At 38.0% G+C, this 22,395-nt stretch overlaps 2 protein-coding genes across 2 annotated transcripts; both read left to right on the top strand.

Moving 5' to 3' along the window:
- The first annotated feature begins 6,258 nt into the window (after positions 1–6,258).
- LOC145986843 (uncharacterized) lies at positions 6,259–8,863 on the top strand. The gene is made up of 2 exons (XM_083121315.1): positions 6,259–6,270; positions 8,090–8,863. Exons 1-2 carry the CDS (start codon positions 6,259–6,261, stop codon positions 8,861–8,863), a joined length of 786 nt encoding a protein of 261 aa, XP_082977441.1.
- An 11,127-nt stretch (positions 8,864–19,990) lies between these two features.
- LOC145986844 (uncharacterized) lies at positions 19,991–22,004 on the top strand. The gene is made up of 2 exons (XM_083121316.1): positions 19,991–20,002; positions 21,252–22,004. Exons 1-2 carry the CDS (start codon positions 19,991–19,993, stop codon positions 22,002–22,004), a joined length of 765 nt encoding a protein of 254 aa, XP_082977442.1.
- The last annotated feature ends 391 nt before the right edge of the window (positions 22,005–22,395 follow it).

Genomic DNA, 22,395 nt, shown 5'->3' on the forward strand with positions numbered 1-22,395 from the left:
TATAAATATTGCAAAACGAGCACTAACCTGGGTTATAATTCATCATCTGTAATTCATCCAAGTTCTGCAATTATATACACAAAAAAATACGCTTTAGAAGTGACGATAAGAGTCACAGATAATAAAACATTTTAATCATAGTTTTGACCAGCAACGTCCTGCTTAAGTTTATATCCTTGAAAGAGTTTTGTGTCGATGGGGATCGTTTGGAGGTTTCGAATGTGCAACACTGTATCAAGATTACGCTGCCGACGAAACCATTAAAAGTCAATGGTTTTCGTGAGCTTCCTCGATGAACTCGATGAAATTGGGGCAGCGTTAGAAAGTTATCCAAACAAACCTCTACGCCGTGTTTCACAGGAGATGGGAGTGTCAAAATCATCAGCACATACAGCCACTAAGCTACTAAAATTAAAACCATACTCTTATAACACAGGTTAGTGCTCGTTTTGCAATATTTATATAAATGTCTGCATATGTCCATAAAAATAAGCGGGCATTTCAGGCCGCAAATGTCGGCATCTCCGCCAGCGCCGCCCGCCACGCTTCTCCCGATCTCTCGGCTGCATATCGAAATGGACGCACGGTATAAAGACATGAAACAATTTTCTTACAGGTGATCATCTTTGATCAAGTAAGTTCATTCTACATTTAGATCGACCCCACATATCAGGTTACCTGGACCCCTCCGACTGAGCCAGTATGCCACTGGTCTGGTATTACTTTTGAGGTGAGAAAAACTTATTTTTACTAACACGCGCGCTGTACCTACTGTACAATATAATCAAACTCTGTTCAGATAACTCCAGACTACATTTGCGGAACCCAAGTAACTAAAAATGTATAGAATGTTTGGTGCATCAATGGACCTACATTATACAAAAATGCCATAATAGTTTCAAAATATAGTGCATAGATGGAGATTAGAGATGAAATTTAAACACTGTGACTGAGATAAAAGCCGTACATGTAGCTGATATTTTATAACAGCCTTTAACCTTTAAGAGTCAACCTGGTATTGTATTGGAATGTAATCGAGACATTTTTCAAGATAGTTGCCATTATTTCAAGATAGCGGACTAATTTTCTGTATGTATCGTCCACCCCAAAATTCTATTGATATTTTGCAATACTGGCAAGATTTCATGTAGCTTAAGATTTGGCTTTTTCCTAGTTCGCTTTTCTGCCACTATTGGCAAATTGCGTCGTTGATAGTGAGTGATGAAATGATGAAGGAACACTCACAAAGAGCATTCAAACCCTGGACACCTGTCATCTTTTCGGAGATTATGAAAAGAAAGTCACAGATATTTGGGGGTATTGACTACACTATATATATTTTTTTATATATAAACCCACACTATGTATAGATCGGCTAATCAGGAATGTATCTACAGTTTAGTCGGATCCGAATCTTTATGAAATATCGAACCTGGGACCCTTTGATTACAAAACGACTACGTTACCACTAAACCACTCAGGAGGCCCTACAGTACAATTTGATAGAAGGACTTTGGTATATAATGCGTGGTTGAAGAAATGCTTGAAAAAAGGACAGTAAGTTTAAGTAACCAATATTCCAACCACGTTAGCTTCTACAAAAGCAGAGATTTTGTTCTGCAAGGCCGAAGGACTGTTGCATTTGAGCAAAATCGGGCAGAGCGTTTCAAGAGAGTAACAAAACTTGAAAAAAAAAACAAAAAAAAAAACACTTGTCACGTTTGAAGCACGGAAGAGATCTTTTTGTGGCACACTTCAGCAGCGGTAATCGTAGGACAGTTTCCAATCCTAACGAAGAGAATCTGATATGTTCTTGAATTATAGTGGTTCGTGAAAGTCTTCAAGTGCAACTTGGGTGTTTTTAGCTATTGTATCTCTTAAGTGTTCTGCTTCAACGCGTTTTCCTTTCGAGAAATCTGTGAACAGTTTGAAACTAAGTGTAGGCTTATATTGACATTCTCCTTAACCAAAAGTTCCCGAACAAAACATCACCGAAATATCTGCTCCATGGTTGATTGAATGATTTGATTGGTGATAAGATGAGAGGCAATCACAAACAAACATAGGCATATGGACTAAGGATGGCCAAATCGTTTTTTTTTTAAATCCGGAAGCCGATAGTAAAAACGGAGAATCCGGATTTCGGAGGGCATTTGTGATCAGTGTTGTTGCAGTAGTATTGTACAAAGTTCTTTGTTTAGGCCAAACATGCCCACATTGCTCAATGGCTTCTTATCTGTCGTAGCAGTTGCACAAGAGCGATATTTTTGATAGATTGCACAAGTTCGCGCTTCAGTTTAATGCGCAAGCACTTTCTGACGCCGAAAGAATATAATCATTTGCATCTGCTTCCTGAGATTACATGCTTCGGAGCTCAAACAATGAAATCGTATACAACAGAAAATGCCATATACAGGGTGACTGGTAATTAGATCTATTCCCTGAAAGGGGTTAAAGTGGAGAAAATTTGCAATAAATTTGACCATATGATACCCCGTCCGAAAATTACTAGTTTTCGAGATAATCGAATTTCAATTGTTTTTTTTAAAAATGACAATTTTCCACATAAAAAGATGAATTGAAAAAAACTGCTCATTGTATGGAACTTATTTCAGCGTTTTCTGATAGGTAACAAATAAATGGTTCGTTAAAAAAAAGTTTTCCCCAAATAACAATCACATGTAAGTAACGGGTGGGTCTAAACTTACAAGTGATGATAAAAAAATGAACTCTTAGTTTTCCTTGCCAACGTATTAATAACAAAAATGGTATGACACGAAGCGTACAAATTACTTGAGTCATCAGCTATCCAACAAGGTACAAATGTTGCTAACATTCACATTTGTGTACAAGAAATAATACTTCATTCATCTTCATGTGAATGGAATCAATGAACAATACAATTAAAGAACATTACAAGTCTTGCTCAAAGTGGGCACCTCCGTTACGAATACAGGCACGCAGGTTTTTACGGACATTTGGTCTCGTAACTAGTGATGTGATGGTGTCCTTGATGTGTTGACCAGATGTTAAGATCCTCTCCCTGAGCTCTTCTTGCGAGTTTACCGGTGTCTTGTGATGTGGCTCCAAATGTAAAAGTCGCATGGCGTCAAATCGATCGGGGGATCGAGCTGGGCAGTCATCATGCTGATAAATCATGTCACGTCTTGTAACTAGAGGCACATCCTCCAACAACATTGCCATCCCGTTCCTCAAAAAATGTTCATAAGTGATGCCATTTAAGATTTGGGGCAGGAAAAATGGCTCGATCAAATGATTGTTGATGATTCCCATCGTTACTTCTGCCTGGGCGTGCGACAGTGGCTGGATGAAAATTACCCAAAGAAATGGATTGGTCGAGGCGGCCCGATTCCATGGCCGGCTCGATCCCCCGATCGATTTGACGCCATGCGACTTTTACATTTGGAGCCACATCACAAGACACCGGTAAACTCGCAAGAAGAGCTCAGGGAGAGGATCTTAACAGCTGGTCAACACATCAAGGACACCATCACATCACGAGTTAAGAGACCAAATGGCCGTAAAAACCTGCATGCCTTCATTCGTAACGGAGGCGCCCACTTTGAGCAAGACGTGTAATGTTCTTTAATTGTATTGTTCATTGATTCCATTCACATGAAGATGAATGAAGTATTATTTCTTGTACACAAATATGAATGTTAGCAACATTTGTACCTTGTTGGATAGCTGATGGCTCAAGGAAGTAATTTAAGTAATTTGTACGCTTCGTGCCATACAATTTTTGTTATTAATACGTTGGCAAGTAAACTAAGAGTGCATTTTTTTATCATCACTTGTAAGTTTAGACCGACCCGTTACTTACATGTGATTGTTATTTGGCGAAAACTTTTTTTTAACGAACCATTTATTTGTTAGCTATCAGAAAACGCTGAAATAAGTTCCATACAATGAGCAGTTTTTTTCAATTCATCTTTTTATGTGGAAAATTGTCATTTTTTAAAAAAACAATTGAAATTCGATTATCTCGAAAACTAGTAATTTTCGGACGGGGTATCATATGGTCAAATTTATTGCGAATTGCCTCTACTTTAACCCCTTTCAGGGAATACATCTAATTACGAGTCACCCTGTATATTTTTCTTTCTGCTTTCGACCAAACTTTTCTTGCTCTCATGCATGTGTGGCGCGGTAAAGAAGGTGCGAAGGGGTTTTTCAGCACCCCTTAATTTTCCTCCGCATCTGCAATGTTACGTTATGTATGACTTACTAAAACTATGTCGTCACATTGGAGTAACACCGCTCTCATTCTAGGCAACAGATTGATCGTAATCTGAAAGAGAACCCGCATTTGCTTTCCTCTATTAAAGGGGGGGGGCGTCTCTACAATCATTTGTGGCTGTTGACTTTCTTCCACCAATACTATTTTTTTGTTAAAAATTTATTTTTATTTTTTAATACACAGTATATGGTCACTGACCTGCATAAGCAAGCTTTGTTCGTTTAAAATTGCAAAACATGCACTTGTAGTGGCCAAAACAAACAAAACTGAAACAAGTCAGCAGTAGTGTTCAGTTTCATTGGCATATTTTCATAATAGCCTGTTAAATGTTCATTGGTATTTAATGTAATGGTTAAAGAATGCATGTTTTCTTTATTTTCAACATCACACCCCCAAAATTTCATTTAACACCCCCCGCACACCTACATGATTAATACTGGAGCCGCCGCTGCTCTCGTATCACACGTACAAAAGAATATTCAGATTGCATCTGATTGTTGCGGAACTGATCTCATGTACCAACTTTTTGTTAACCTGTACCAATTATTTTATGGTCAAAAATGAAAACATAATGTAGCGCAATCCTTTCACAAAAGAAGGGAAATCTATTATGTTACTATGCGCAGTCGGCTTCTTTCATGCGCGGCGCCAGAAAATTTTGACCGGCTGGGCAGGAGCCAAATACTGATAAACTAGGGTTGACAGATATAAAGTTTGAGTTTCACACACACAGATATTCCCGAATTCCTTTTAATTTCTTTCATATTTTCTCATTGCTATTGCATGTCTTATTTTTCCCTTCCACCATTTTCTCTGGTTGTATTACCCCCGCCCCCCTCTCTCTGTGCTTTAAAAGACACATCTGCGTGCACAGGAAATCCGTTCACCAAATCTTCTGATTAAAATTCTCCCTATCCCCTCCAGTCTAGAAAGAAGTATTATGATTCGAGTTGTTAGTGAATGATTTGCTAATGTCACATGACAAGCAGGAATATTTCTGAATTAAATCACATTTCTGGAAGAAATCTGTTACCAACATTCCACGTCGCTTCCTCTACAGCAGTGGTATAAATTTGAAATTGAAATTGAATTGTCGTTTTAAGTCTACTTTATGCACAGATAGGCTGATCGGGACTGAACCTACAGTTTAAAGTGGGATCAGAATCACTGCGTAATGTGCCTCCACCGAGTGCATAACAAATCGAATTCGTGAGTATCCATCCAATTAAAAATTCTGAGGCTCGTAGAGTTGTAAACCATCGCTAGTATAGAGTTGACAATGAAAGAAAGTATTAGTAACAAAAATAGGTTAATATAATCTTGTTGAAATGGACACAGGCCTGATTCAATCAGAAATATCCCAAGTATAATAGCAAGAAAACCAATCGATAGACTTCGTTCTGTATCAAGTTTAACCTTATAGTTGTTTTTAAAAATTGTGTTGTTCAATTGCTAGATTGGAAGGCGATTCTAAATGATCAAGAATTTTGTTGATGCATTACCTAGACCTTTACAGTATATAAAACAACAGTAGATGTGTTCGATTACAATATTGTTGTGAGAATACTTTCATACCAGAAGTATTCCTCATTTCTTAAGTTTGCAAACTGATCCACAATTTTACTGTGACATTCTCCAAAAATGTTTATTCTGTGGAGGCAAAAGCACGAAGAACTTCATTATTGCTTCTGGTTTTCAAGATTCATGTAATCATCAACAGAATTGATGTCTTTAGACGGATTCGGTTGCTAATATTTGCCATTATTACGTTTCGAAAGTATAACATAAAAAAAGCACAGGATGTTTACAGCTGCTGTAATAGTTGCCTAAATCCTTGTCACAGACTCTGAGCATGGGAAAGGTGAAGGAAAGAAAGTCAATGAAGAAGAGAAAGTATCACAAGTGATTCGAGTGATATAAAAGACTCTGCCAGGATCTGAAGGAACATCACATCTTCCCGAACTCTCCTCCGCCAAAGGATCAGAGAGGGAATAGCCATGAGGACCTCTGTAAGTATACACCTGTGTACATACATATTACGGAAACTCATTAAGCTCATAATGAAATTGTCAATAAGTGAACTGTATTCAAATAGGATAACGTAGACTGCGCCGAATTTTAAATTAGAATTCGAACCAGGCAAACACCAATGAATCGAGCCTACGACCCCGTCATTACAAGGATATTCCAAATGACTATGTTGTTACTTATAAGAATCCATAGTTCAATGCACCAGTCTCTTCTCTCTGCAGATGTAAATACCTGCACATGTCATACTTAGCTCCCGATATTAAGCCCTTCAGTAGCCAAGTACGTCGAGTGGTCGACTCTCCGATATTTCTATCGAAGGTTTTGTGTTCTTGTCCCTGTCTGGACATTATGTTTTCTTTGAGAATATTCCATAATAAATATCATCTAATCATCATTCATTTTCCGGGTCGAATCCCCCGTGAAGAGATATAAAAACATACAAAATCCAGCTTCTACCATTGGCGTTAGGTAATAAAACATATCAGTAACTAATTGCAGTTAGACAAAACTATATCATTGTTCAAAACGTCGAATATTTAGTAAGTAGAAAGATAATGGCTGTTCTTTCGAATATTGCCATTACAATATACCATGCCAATGACAATGGACGTGTATATGAAATACTCAAATCAAACATACAGGATACACGATCAATAAGTTTACCTAATTATCTAATTGAACATTGTGTTCACTGAATAACATTAGATCATATCATGATTAATTTCTGGACTGTGTGTTGAATAGATTTTTGCGTGGGAATCGATACAAAAAAGTATATGCTAAAGAGGATGTTATCTTGTTGATTGATTGCTTCGGTTTATTTTACTTCGCTTTTTTGCCACTTTTGGCTAATCGCGAAGATGAGGATGAGTGATGATGTGATGAAATTGATGAAGGGACACACACAAAGAAAACCCATGCCCAGGCCGAGACCCTTGTGTCACAGCGCGATGTGCTGTTGTTATTTTATTTTGTATTTGAATTGGATCGAGAGATCATTACATTCATGGTATACGTAAGAAAACACAGTAATATCTATAAACTGTCTGGAAATCTCTTAAATGTTTCAAAATCATTTTCAGATTATTTTCTACGTAATATTTATTGACCATGCTAATATTTTATCTGGCATATTATTAAACTGAAAAATTAATTACGTGCCTTTCTCTAAATAAAGCGATATAATAGCAAAAGTTTCAAAACGTTTCTAATCTAACTATGCAATATTCACACGTGATTCCTGGAGAAATTTTATCAGTAAGAACATTAAGTTTGAAAAGAGAGTCAGCAAGAAATTTAAAATATTGTTCATCGTGCACATCGTGTTCATCGTAAACTGTTAATACAATTAATGAATGGAAAAGAAAGGTTCAATCGTCTTATTGAATTAAAAACTAAACTTCAAGCCGCAACAGCTCTCTAAAGACCAGGTTCTGCCAGCGCATCGAGTTACATCGTCTGCTATTCCTTCTTTTCTGAAGTAGAATCCCAACTGTCGTCACGATGCTGGGCTCAATGGGAATCGAACATGAGTCAGCTCGTACCAAAACCAAGAGCACTAACCATTTGGCTAAGAAGGTGCCCATACCAACTTCAGTTTAAATTAAACGTTTTAGAAACTAATTAGTGAAAACATAAATCATTATACTTCTATTATCCACGGTAATATCAAGTTTATTTTAAAACAAAACTAACGCATAGAATGACATAACACGAACAAATATTAGTCAAACTGTTAATTTCTGAACACTACTTCTTCTAAAACATTAATGAAATATAATGTATATTTCGTTACAGATCTTAGCTCTTTTCGTATTGGTCATCACGGCCAACGCAAAAGAGGAAGAACAAAATGCTGAGAAACAACAACAGAAAAGAGGAATCTCAGGTTTAGGCGACGGAGGTTTCGGAGGAGGCCACGGAGGAGGTTTCGGAGGAGGCCATGGAGGAGGCGGTGGTGGTGGTTTCGGAGGAGGTGGTGGTGGTTTCGGAGGAGGCCACGGAGGTGGTTTCGGAGGAGGAGACGGTGGTTTCGGAGGAGGTTCTGGTGGTGGCTTCGGAGGGGGTGGCGGAGGAGGCGGTGGGGTCATCACCGTCACAAGGAACATCCCAGTTCCAGTGCCTCAGGCCGTTCCTTATGCCGTGGAGAGGACAGTCCCGTATCCCGTTCCTCAGCCAGTCTTCGTCCCCGTGGAAGTCAAGAGACCAGTCCACGTACCCAAGCCATATCCTTATCCGGTGGACAAGGTGGTTCCAGTTCCAGTCGAGAAGCCAGTGCCTTATCCAGTGGTCCAGAAGGTCGCCGTTCCAGTTTACAAGCACGTGAACGTTCCCATCCCAAAGCCAGTTCCAGTTCCCGTTTCTAAGCCAGTACCCGTCCCTGTTCCAGTTCCACACCCAGTTGTGATTCCCCAGCCGATTTTGATTCCTGGAGGCCACGGTGGTGCAGGTGGTTCTGGAGGTGGTGGCGGTGGTTTCGGAGGAGGTCATGGAGGATTCGGAGGAGGTCATGGAGGTTTTGGCGGAGGGTCCTTTGGTGGTGGCCATGGAGGTTTCGGAGGCAAACATTAAAAACAAAATAGGTTGGTTCTATATTTGTATGTAATTGTTACAAATCTTTTTCAATTTAATTATTAAGATAATTTTAATTATTAATATTATATTGGTATATAGTTTCATAACAGAATTTTAAATTTCAAAGCTAAATTTCTTCAAATACATCTTTTACTTGCACATTTGGCTAGTTCTAGTGGAGGTTCTAAAAATTGAATTGAATTGAACTGTTGTTTTCACTTTATGCACATAACGGCCAATAGGAACTTGGCCTAGAGTTTAGAGTGGGAACCAAACCACTGTGCAATGTGCATCTACCAGGAACATTGCCTTGATTACAATGCGTCTACGCTCTAAGAAATTTACTTCTTATGAACTTTTACTATAAGAATTAAAACTTCTTTAAAATGTGATAGTAGATGTTTCAGTGAAATTATATTAAAAGGAATTACTATGTTGAGAATATACAAGTGTTTTAAGAAGAGGTTATATTCGTTCTTCAGCATGGATGATGATAACAGATTTACAATATAATAATCATTCTCAAATTAAGATCTTGGCAACCATTAAAAACTTTGAAAATAACAATTTTCATAAAATACTGCAGTATTATTGTATCGGATTTCACGTTGATATGTAAGACAATATTAATATTTAATTTTTTTTTATTTTCAGAGTTTGAAGATAAGTTTAACACACAAGGGTTCCGGTGACCATGCGAGCGTTAAACTGTGCTACGTTGTTGATTTAATGTGTTTCATATAATTATGTTACTGCGTCAATAAAATTCTGTTGTGTACATTAAGTTTTGATTGTTATTCCAAATGTGTTCCCACAGAAACATTTACTCTACGTGATGAGAATGATGATTGTATGTGTATGGTAGTGTTAAAACTTGATTGTCAGATGTTATTTTAAATAAAGATATAAGTGTTAAAACAACCCAAAAGGTCAACTGTTGCCTAAGCGCAATTCTTCAAGTATTTCCCTTATCGGACTCTGGAATGCCACTAAGAGGTCATGAGAATCGCTGAATATTCATATGGATGGACACCTAGCTGAAAGTCAGCGGAAGAAACATGTAGATATAAAAATAAGTCTCTACTACAGAAAAAGATGGAGTACTACTGTATAATCAATCCACAGATGTAGTTATCAGTAAACTTGACATTTCTTCATCCATATGACCCATAGTCTTTCAAAAATGCTATGAATTCACATGCATGCCGATAATTGTTAATTGCAGTAATTACAAACGACATTCATCATGCAAGTACGAAATAACATAAAATTTTCCATTCACTTTAATATGAATTTCCATGGACGAACTTCAAATGTATATGTTACATTAGTATATTTACTTTAACAAAAGACACAACGTTCCGTCAAAAATAAACTAATCTCAATCCACTTAATTGAAGTATCTTGAAGAATTGATAGTTTCACTTTTCCTGAATTAAATTAAACATTTATAACAAAATCAATACACTGATCTTGCTAAAGAAAAACGATTAATGGGTTACGATAAATTATATGAATTTTAAAATGTCCCATGATAATTGTTTAACATTATTTCCAGAACACTAGATGTGGCTTATCTGAAGGGTCAGGGAGAAAAATCATGTAAGTAACTCTCATCAAAGTCCAGAAAAATAAACTTTTAATTGTAAATAAGTTACCGAATATATAAATGAAAAAGTACAAACATGTTCTCTGAAGAGTAGAAGTGTCAAATGTTAGAAACGAAAGAAAGCTTGTTTGTAAAGTCTCGCACATCACATATGTCAGGAAATTACACCGCTACCTCACTTTTGACAGAAAATTGACTTACATGTTATCTCTCTCTGATCCTTCGTTTATCTATTCTTTCATAAAGAAATATATATTAATAAGAATTAGGGGTTGAGAGGTAGAGAACGAAGTTGCAAGTAGAGTGTAAAGTTACTTATATTAAATTACATGAAGGACGGGTCGAGCCTGGCGACTGCCCGAAACGCTGTCCTCGGGGGCGCCAAACCGGGACATCTCCCATGAATAGAACCAAAAATGTATTTCTAATTATATAAGCATAGCTATTTGTTTTCAAAAGAGTTCGATTTCTGAAGGCAAAAATTAATTGAAGTTACTCCTGCATAGCATAATAGCCCTAAGTATATTGCAATATCATGAGGCAATTTAAGCTAAGAGATTACTGTTATTTTGATATTATGTAGGTATTACATAAATACATATATAAAATAAATGTGTTCTTTAACAGTAAAACTTAAGATACGTATTTAAAGAAATAATGCTATTTATTATTTATTCCTGTTCAAACCATAAATATGTAACATGGCCATGTTTCTATATTGAACATTCGTGTAAAGTAGGGGAACCTGTGTGATAAGTCATGGGGTGGCAGGGTACAAATTAAGGGGGCGCCAGAAATCCACCGCGCTCGGTTGAAAATTTTATTTTGAGCCGCCTCTGCATACACAAACAAACACACACACACACACACACACACACACACACACACACACACACACACATACACGTCACAAATGGAGCAAATTATTACATTAACATGCCCCGAGTATCTCCGTCTCTTCCGGGGGTAGCGTTTGAAGCACCCATTGGTTAAATATGGTAAAAGAAAGGCTTGTAAATCAAGGGAGATCGAATTATATCAATAGCCTTATTTCCATCAAGAATTTTATTGAAATATTAATATGGCATAACATTATTCGTGTCTCAAAATTAGAAATGATAGAATGTTGTCATCCCTCTTCTAGGAACTGAATCGCGTCCTGTTTTCCACACCGCAACAGCAACAGGTTTGTCGTTGCGATAATAAAAATATCGTCTATATAGCTCCGGGCGAGGAGGAGAACGCTTCGGGCTTTACGATAAGGAATTTAAGCTCAGGACCAGCGAAACTGAAATGGACCAAACGTAGGAGAATCTCCGGATGAAGATGTGCTTTCTTCTTGCTGGAGGCAGCATTAGTTCCAGAGGTTCCAAAGCGGATATGAATCTCTGGAGAAATGGTAGTTTTTTTTCGGAGAAATGGAAGTTGTTGACGGCGACTGAAGAAAAGAATGAAGTTTCGGGCTGTTGTCGAAATGGTATTGCGGCAAAACAGGCTGTATTTCAAGAAATAAAGTCCGAGGTATAACAATTTCTAGAGTCCTAGTTACCTCAATATCAAATCAGAGGTTTTTAACATATTTAAGATATAAAATCCAAAAACCAGTCTTGATAAGGATTATAACAGAACCATACTTATATATTAAACGCTTCATTCATTACTTTTTTACCGCCACAGAATTTCCAGCAATTGAATTTGCTATTTTATACACATGTACCATGTCGCAGTTGGAACATTATGTTAGATCTCAAGCAAAACGTAATGTATCCTATTATTCAGAAATGTAAACAAATAAATGAAATCGTCTAAACTCTAGAAAATCAATAAGTTGAGCAAAATTCAATATTTGCCTTTTTCGACTGCATGATTTGAATTTGGAGTAATTGAGACATTCACTGAGAACAAAATACTTAATATTCTTTTATGTTAAAATATGAACATTATAAATGTATATATTATGTATTACGTTCTTATACTGATATAAATTGGAAGTGGCAAAGATTCTGACGATTGCCCTGCACTTGTAAAGAAAGATTGAAATTCTCCATAGTGTAACGTAACGTAAATTTGGCTGTTTTTTACAACCTTCCCACTGTTGTAACTTGTGTTATCCATGGATTATCCAAGTCATTTTTTTGCAGGCACCGCTCACTGAGTACTTTTTATTCGAAAATATATATATTTTTTGTTTTGTCCCGCACTAGTGATATTGGGGCTTAACAGGTGAGCAGGTACACATGTGCCTCTATGTGTCCTACGAGTAATTAAACTTGTGGTAAGTCATAAAATTCCTACTGTTTTTATTGATTGATTTGGCATATTGTACTTTGCTTTTCTGCCAATTTTGGCTAATCGTGAATATGAATAAATAAAAATAAATAAAAATAAAACACGAGTATTTTCAAATAGCTTCAACTAAAATAGAAATATAGTAACAGAGTTCAAACATTTTGTGCTAAAACTTCAAATGCATATTCTCCTTCTAAGAAAATTATAGCTATGATATTATGTTCGCTGCTAAAACAAATTCTAAACTTTGATTTTTGTTGAAAGGCGAATGCCATAAATTTCAGTCATTTCATTACACATGGTAAAGAAACGTACAGAATATAAAATGTAGCTTGAAATTGACTGAAAACACTGTTTCTTGCCCCAGATTTTTATCATTTGCCTTACCTGAGTTATCAAATTTATAGCAACTTTCTGCAAAGGCCAAAAATGCCGGAAGACATAAAATAAAATTGCAGGCTACACTTTTAAACGAAGTCATATGAAAAAGATGCCATTCCTGTTTTGAACTACCGTTACATAGGGGTTACAACAACAGCAAAAAATTACATTTTAAAAAAAGTGGTGAAGCAACCCGTACTGGATCGTCACAATTAGCCAGAACTGTCAAAAGCGACGTAAAATAAGTTAATTCAAAATTAATCAAACCAACCAGTGATGGACCATTTGGTATGGACTGACCCTATAGTCAGTTATAAAGTGAAGTTCAAATTGTGCTAAATCCACTTCCTAACATGAATCGAGGATTGTATAAGGAAGTTAACTAATCAGCTTTGTTTCACATCTTTCGTCAATTTATTGATGTTCATAGTAGCACTTTGTAGTGTCGTTTGCATAAGAAACAGTAGCCGACCTCACAGGCAGAGTGGTTATTAAAACGCGCTAAGATGTCAGGTGTCCCAGGTTCGAATCCCGGCCTGGACATGGGAGTTCTTTGTGAGTGTCTTTTTGTCACTCATCGTCATGTTCAAGAATAGCCAAAATTGGCAGAAAAGCAAAGTACAATATACCAAATCAATCAATTAAAACAGTAGGAATTTCATGACTTACCACAAGTTGAAATACTCATAGGACACACAGGCACACATGTACCTGCCCACCTGTTGAGGTACACAGATTAGCAAAGTACACTGCAACCTACGAACACTAAAACACTCGCATCGCAAAACGTAAACAATGCATTCCAATTCACTTGACTTAATGCATTGAAGAAAGTGGTGCTGGGAAGGAGTGGAGGGTGAAGTATGAATCGTCATGTAATTAACACTTTACCGGATCTTCTTGTTGAGCATAACGAGGCGGCTGGCTTAAAAATGCAGTTGTACATTTCTTTTTCTCACTTTGTGCAGCTTCAATGCGTGGATCGGTATGTTTTCCATGACCTGCTTAACATCCAGGAATTCCTCGTCTATTTTGGACTGCTGATACCATTTCTGAAGTTAGCGTGGAAGTAAATGGGATAACATATTGAGGTTCGTCGAGTTCGCTCACCTTTCCTTCTTCTGTTGTCAAGGTCGCTGGGGTCTCTGCTGCGTCAGGCGGGCAGGGCTCAACTCCTATCTTCCTCCTTTCCTTTTCATGTACCCAGTTTCTCTTTGGTATGGGAAAGCTGTCTTATAGGTGGTAGTGGCTATTCGAAGTTTACTCAGGCTCGACCTCAACTGCCCAGACGAATGTTGCCCCTCTGTGTAAAATGGGAAGTTTCCTCATCATCTTGTTCTGATGAGACTCCGGTTGTTGGCGTGCCCAGTGGCATCTGGGCGGTATTCCCGGTCTCTTTTGCGTCCTTTCTCTTCTGGTGTCCTACTTTCTAGTTGCGAGGTTATGGTATATCGGGGAGGCTCTTACGATAAAATATTTTTATTGCAAAGTGCACATAAAAATAAATGTTGCTTCTCTTATACCTCGCAAAATTTTACGAATTGTTATAATATTTTATTCTTCAAAGAATGACTGTGACACGTTATACTGTAGGCATGTTATTCAACTCGTGAACGTCAAGAGGACTAAAAATTAAGTCTTCTAAAACTTTGGTCGTTGTTTTAATGTTTTGATTTAGTCTCCACAATAAGGTTCTCCCAATAGGTTTAGTTTTCTATACCGTTCTATTGTTTCTTAATCTTCTATTTCACTAGAACAGCCCAGACACAGCCCAGGTTTTCCCAGTACACTTGGTTTTTATCCTTCACCAGATCTACCCTAACACTTTCTATCAATTTTCACCACCTTTCGACCTTTAACAACTGCCCAGTGGCCTGCAGAAGTTAATAACACGTTTTACATTACCTCATTATTATATACGTCACAGGCCTCTACAGTGATAATGGTATAAGGACAGTGACTAATTTATGAAAGTCTAGGTTGGCTACTCCAAGTGAGTTCCTTTGGAAATTCCGTGCACTAACGATATACAAACGGTTGGCACATGTTTCGAAACCTCTTCCCTGTGAAATTTTCTGACAAAATGGTTTCCCGTTCTGTGTATTTTTCTCTCTGAGTTTGCGTAGTAATATTCTTAAGTAGCTACTGCTTCAGCGCAATTCATCCGAGTATCATGGTTCATACGTCTTTCTCTTCAGAATAGAACAGGCTGCTTTCAAATGGTACCACGCACATGTGTATATCAAGTATGAGGAAAGAGAAATCGGATATAATCCGGGAAATTTCCCTCCAAAAAATCGCTTTTGGTAACTTTGGGGCCCTCTGGACCGACCCTGGATATAGATAGGTACCCGATTCTAATCTACCTTGAAAAATACTATGGTCTATACGTAATGCGTCCGCCAAGTTTCATTGCAATATCTTCAATAGGTATGAGGGATGAGGAGAAAATATTTCGCAATCCTGTTTGACAATACTATTAGAAGCTCACAAACTGAAAACCCAAAAATAAATCACCAACAGTTCAAATAACGCAACACCAAAAAAATGTACATAAAGTAACTGACGAAATGCGGCACACAAACAAACTCACATTTGCACTTTGTCAGCATAACACAAAAACAGTTTACTTTCCTCTGAACATCTTCTTCTTCTTCTTTTTCTTCCGGCACTGAAAATCGTGACTAAATAAAAGGTCCTTGTTTCTTCAATAGCAAAACATATGTTTCACCAACAAAAAACGTATTATTCCGTTCAACACAGGTTACTTCAGTCAGAGATGTTCGCGGGCGTAATATTACGCCCAACACAGAATAAGCTATAGTGACCAAGGGCGTAATATTATGCCGAACACAGGGAAAGGTAAAATTCGTAAGGTTGCTAGGTTAATGGACTCGTTCCTTGTGGTCCTGCAAAGCATTTATTTCTGTACTATTCTTTGCTTTAGTGTTGCAAAGGTCATTTATTTCTTAGATCAAAATCGAAGATTTCAGGGAATCACCCATAGAACAGTAGGCATGGTTTATCAATTTTTATGTCCACTTTATGCACAGATAGGCTAATCTGGACTGGACCTACAGTTTAAAGTAGATCGGAACCACTGGGCAATGTGCCTTCACCGGATATCGAAACAGGTAATCCTTAATTACAAGGCAACGATGTTACCAGTGCTCCATCAGGGAGGCCCTCAAATATTAGTGCCTGTAACTGCGCCGAAGATAGAATGTATGAATCCGGAAAAAAACCTTCAAGTACTCGTGTAAAAACAGGTGATCAAACACAGAATAATCACGTATGTTTAGATGTGAAGGCACTTACGACGAAAAGATCCTGCGAAAAAGAGTAAACATACTGCTGTTTTAAGTTTTGATTTAAGTTCACGTTTATGCACAGATAGGCTAATTGGGACTGAAACCAGAGTTGGAGATGGGATCTCAACCACTATGTGCCTCCGCCGTGTATTGAACCCAAGATCCCTTGGATACAAGGCGACGACGTTATGCACACTGCAAAATGTCGTGAAGACATATTATACGGAGGGATGTGGAGGTAAGGCTCTACACATTCATAATATCAGCCATTTGTGAAGATGGTGTGAAACAGTATCACGCTCCAGTAGCCTTTACCACCCCGCTAGCCCCCAGCTACAATTTCATTAGAGGCTGGTTGCATCCCGAAAGGACATTGGTGTAAAATTTCCCGCCTGAAATCACCCACGTTAGAATCACATGATTATATAAGATAATCTTTCGTGAACGTGGCCTTTGTGCATTGTAAATGTTTCATGGTGATACAATGAAAATAAAATTATTCTAATAAATGGATATAGCTATTGTAGTAATTAGAACTAGCATTTTAATGTCCAGTAAATGCTCAATAAAATGCAATCATGCCCTAAAAACAGTGGCAGGTCCAGATGTTACAATTGGAAGCGGCGAATTTCAGTCGGGTTCCTCAACAAACTGAAAATCAATTCTAGCCTACACTTGCACTGCTTCATGTAAGCAATGTACAGTTCTGTAAACAGGAACCAAGCTGACTTCCATGTTCATCTTTTGTTCAAAACTAGAATCGTGTTACTGGCTACTTCCTTTCCCACTTTCTCATGAACTTTTTCTAAAGCACTTGTCACTTTTCTCATTAGCCTATATGTTTCAGAAGAAAGGACTTACCAGATTTCCTGGAACCAATTGATGTTCTCAAAGTTTCGTACTGGCAAAAAAAAAATGTGGGTTGCTTTTAAGAAATAAACTCCAAGATATGTCCTTTCTCTCGTGAAAACATTAAAAAATAAAAAAGGAAGATAATATTTTTAAAAATGTGAAAATGCACCAAAATAGCATGAAACTCTCTAAAATGCAATAATTTGCAAAATCGACAGAAATTGGTTTAGTAGCTATTTTAAGTCCACTTTGTGCACAGTAAGGCTAATCGGGAATGGACCTACAGTCTAAAGTGGAATCCGAACCACTATGTGCCTCCACCCATCAAAGATGATTTCTTTGTCTCCTTTTGTTATGAAACACATGAACATCTAACTGAGAAATGTATTGAACTTTAAAAAAAATGCAAAAAATGCATAAAAATCCGAGCTTTAGTAATAAACAAATGTGCTGCATTAAACCTCAACAGAAATCACATAACGGAGACACAGGCCTGTATAAATCTAGAAGTGTGTGAGTGTGAGATTCAAAATTTATTTTAAGGCTGTCTTAAAAAATTAAAAAATGTGAAAAAAATATAACTAAATTAATGCACGTTGAAAGAGCTACTAAACCAAGTAGTTTCACATTTTGTCATTTTTTACTCGTAGGTTACATTGGCTGCATTTTAACAAATAATTATAGAAAGCTTCTTAAAACAAAATTAACACTGAGAGAACAATTGGTTGAAGATCAAGTACTTGCTGAACAGTCGCGTACCCAGGAATATCGATTCAAAAAATTAAGTCAACAATCTCTCTCTCTATCTACGGAATCTGAAGACGAAAATGTTACAAAGAGATAATTTAGCGGGTCGAAAATTCCAATGAACTGACAACTTCATGCTGCATAAATTTTCTTGCTTAATTTTTCTGTTTTGAGTCAAGAATCATACCATTCCCTACTTACATACTGTTTAATCAGATTTTGGTATACAAAGAGACCAAAGAAATAATAAAAGTAAGAAGAAAAAAGTAAATTGCTCGCCTGTGCTTTGCACAACGCCATGAAGGCGTATAGGAGATGTGTGCCCCATAATTTCTTGATCACAGCTTAAGATGGGGGGGGGGGGTGATCAGCACCACGTCCATGGCCCTTTACCCCTAATTTTCTCCTCCAAAAAATCCCGGTTCTCCCCCGCCAGGGATCGAACGCGGACCTCTCGCATGGTAGTCAGACGAAATACTAGATTATTTTAATTTTCAACAGTCCATCATGGAATGAAAAACTAAACTAAGTTACGTTGCTCTGTTTTCACCGCTGTAATAATTTACATTCGCTCCTTTCGCGGAGAACAACGAAACTATACCAGCCTACTCTGAGATCATCAGAGATGGGATTAACCTTAACACATTGGATGTAATCTCGTAAGCATCCACACTACCTGTCAGTCAACACTAAATACAATTTCCACTAATCTTAGTTCCATATAATTTTCACACGGAATCGGAAAATAACAGTCTCCAAACATGTTCTTTAATTACACTACAGAAACCATGCATTTGTGTCAGTTTACGTCATTATCTCTAAACAACTAATCTCCTAGCATCTGGAAAGATTTATTGATTGAGTTAATGTTTTAAGTCCACTTTATGCACAGTAAAGCTAATCGGGACTGGACCTACAGTTTAAAGTGGTATCCGAACCCCTATGTGCCTCCATGCAGCCGGAAAGAAACTTTTAGTTTTGTCACTAACAATTCGATGGAAATGCAGAATTTCATCACAACAGAATTGACGCCATAATATGAGAAAAAGTATTGCTCTTAAATTTAACATTTTAAACGTTGCATTAGTTGATTGATTGAATTTTAAATTTTGTGTGCGTCAGCACTTAGGCTATTTTGCACCCGTCACATTATACGGGATCCAGTCCCTTACCATAACTAATATAACATAACTGTAATGTCGGAGGACTAAAATATTCTTACTTGGGTTAAATCTGGGGCTGTAAAGGGTCACTCGGCACACATAAGAACAAAACACAGGACAAAACACACACACAGCTACAGAGGATTATACTGGACGTAGTTCCAGACGCCAGAGTCTGCAAAAAGCAGTTCAGAGTATTTCTACGTGGAAGTGAGGTTGATTATTGGATGTACTACGTGGAAGATGTACCCCTTACATCCATCCCACGTTGCATTACTGAATTAGGTTCATTACTGAATGCATTACTGAATTACAACATTTCAGCGTCTGATTATAATTCCCATAGAGAATATCGCGGTTCCACGTGATACTACACATTATCTACCTACACTGTACCTCCAATACCATAAAGCGGAGAGACATTCGCTTCCGTTGTATCAATCAACATTGAAGCATACTATCAGATGTTAAATGTTCAGAGAACATTAACACTTTCTGACGACAGTACTAGAAGTAACAGCACGACTCATTTACCCAAGATTTTTTCCCTTTGAGCTGTTATCATTATGAGACATCAAGTAAACAACTGTGTTTACCATTTGTGTTTTAATTCCTGGTCTCTTATTTCACACCCTGCTGCACTGGGTAAGAGGACAAAGATTGCCGGGAGAGAAAGTGACCAGTGTTTTCAGGCTTATAAAAGACGTCTCCTGCATCCAACAATATCACTTATATTTTTTCACCGCTGTGAACTAAGGCAGCTGAAATAGGCATGAGGAAACTTGTAAGTAGCAGTAGTTCAACAATAATTACTATACTCGTTTTTATATTCCTATTTTGGTTACACGGTACTATGTTGCTTTTCTACCTTACTATATTTATTGCGAGATATCCTATTGGGATATTAAAAGTGATCAAGGGGTTCTTGTTTCGATACCCGTTGGAAGCACATAGTGGTTTGGATCCCATCTTAAGCTGTAGGTTTAGTATCAATTCGCGCAGTAGACTTAAAACAAACTTGAACTTCGACTGCTTTTCAAGTTTCGACTACTTCTACGATTTGATAGATACATTGGATTTATAAAATCTTGAGCATATACGATATACCTACTAGAAACTCAATCTACATTAAACTCACCGAGCAATAAAAACAACAAAATGTTCGCAATCGGATGTTTTTTGTAGTATACTAACAAGTGTGTATAAGGACTTTGGATAATTCGCTAAACTTCTACATCTTGGAGACAGCCTTGATGAATATCTACATATTCCCCAAGAATGTAAATTTATTTTAACCACGTTTGGTCTAACCTGTTGTACTTTCCGCTATAAGGATTGCTCGACAGTTCCTGCACCAATCAAAAATGAGAAAAAAGGCTTTCGTCTAGACAGCGAGAGCGAATGAAAAACAGAGAAGCAGGGCTAAGCTTAATTAACGCCTTATGTCTTCTTGGAAAAGTTCATTTTTTTCAGATTAATTTTCATTTTGATAACCTGATCTGCTCCAAAACACGGGATAGATTCAGTCTGTTGCTCTCTCCCCTCCTCCCTTCTTCCCAGCATAGTCAATGCTTGGTAAGCGCGGTAAATACAACACGGTGGACCAAATGTAGTTCAGTGTGAATATCAGCAATGTAGCCAAGCGAAAGAAGGTTGTATTTCGTCCCTCTTACACATACAAAGTCATTATCTCAGCAAGACATTCGCTAAATTGTCGACTTCTAGTCTTTTCTTTGGGGGGAGCAGGTTTTAACGGACAGTCAAAAATATAAATGGTGGTTGCCAGTTCCTTCTGATCCTTCAAACATCGTCATTCATAAATACAACGTTTCATTAAAAATCTCATTGCCATTTGTGAATGGTCAGAAATCGTAGAAAAGAGAGCACTGATAAGTGGAAGCATACATCAGAAAGTTTCAGGTTTAATTCGGTAAATTTTCGACTAGAATTGTAGAAATTATCCGCCATTAGCGCTACAAAAAGGTTCACGATGCAAGATTCAAGACGTCGGAATAATTTCACTTTTCTTGCAGGTCATCGTTGTTCTGTTTGCCTTAGCGGTTGTCGCTAAGGCAGAAGAGAAAGAAGCAGATGATGGAAAGAAACAGCAGAAAAGAGGAATCTCAGGTTTAGGCGACGGAGGCTTCGGAGGAGGACACGGAGGAGGTTACGGAGGAGGTCATGGAGGAGGTGGTGGTGGTTTCGGAGGAGGCCATGGAGGAGGTGGTGGTGGTTTCGGAGGAGGCCACGGAGGTGGTTTCGGAGGAGGAGACGGTGGTTTCGGAGGAGGTTCTGGCGGTGGGTTCGGAGGGGGTGGCGGAGGAGGCGGTGGGGTCATCACCGTCACAAGGAACATCCCAGTTCCAGTACCTCAGTCCGTTCCTTATGCAGTGGAGAGAACAGTTCCGTATCCCGTTCCTCAGCCAGTCTTCGTCCCCGTGGAAGTCAGGAGGCCAGTCCACGTACCCAAGCCATACCCTTATCCGGTGGACAAGGTGGTTCCAGTTCCAGTCGAGAAGCCAGTGCCTTATCCAGTAGTCCAGAAGGTCGCCGTTCCAGTTTACAAGCACGTGAACGTTCCCATCCCAAAGCCAGTTCCAGTTTCCGTTTCTAAGCCAGAACCTGTTCCCATTGCCGTGCCCCAGCCAGTGGTGATTCCCCAGCCGATTTTGATTCCTGGAGGAGACGGTGGTGCTGGTGGTGCCGGAGGTGGTGATGGTGGTTTCGGAGGAGGACACGGAGGGTCCTTTGGTGGTGGCCATGGAGGTTTCGGAGGAAAGCACTGAGAGAAACAGGTAAATGCTTTATGAAACATATAAAATGTAGAGTGTTCACAGTTGTTATGCTTTACTTACCTTATATTTCCATCAAATATTGTATCTGAAGCCATTAATATACGATACGTTAACACATAAAAATTCAATATTTTCTCAATGTAGGTGTACATCTATTTCTAATTATTTATGAAATAGATGCCTATATTCTTAACTGAGGGTTGCTAGGTATATTTTCTAGACGACATGTGTGTCCGTGTGAATTACTCTTTCATTAATTAATAAATGGACTAGATAAGGAAGGACCTGTTGAAGATTGACATTTGATGATCCGATATGTCGTCTCGGCTAAATCGAAAATCAGAGTAATTATATCTACACAAGCATTTCTTTTCACATGCAA

The sequence above is a fragment of the Lepisma saccharinum genome, chromosome 4 (genome assembly GCF_977018435.1).
Source record: "Lepisma saccharinum chromosome 4, izLepSacc3.1, whole genome shotgun sequence".
Classification (NCBI taxonomy): domain Eukaryota; kingdom Metazoa; phylum Arthropoda; class Insecta; order Zygentoma; family Lepismatidae; genus Lepisma; species Lepisma saccharinum.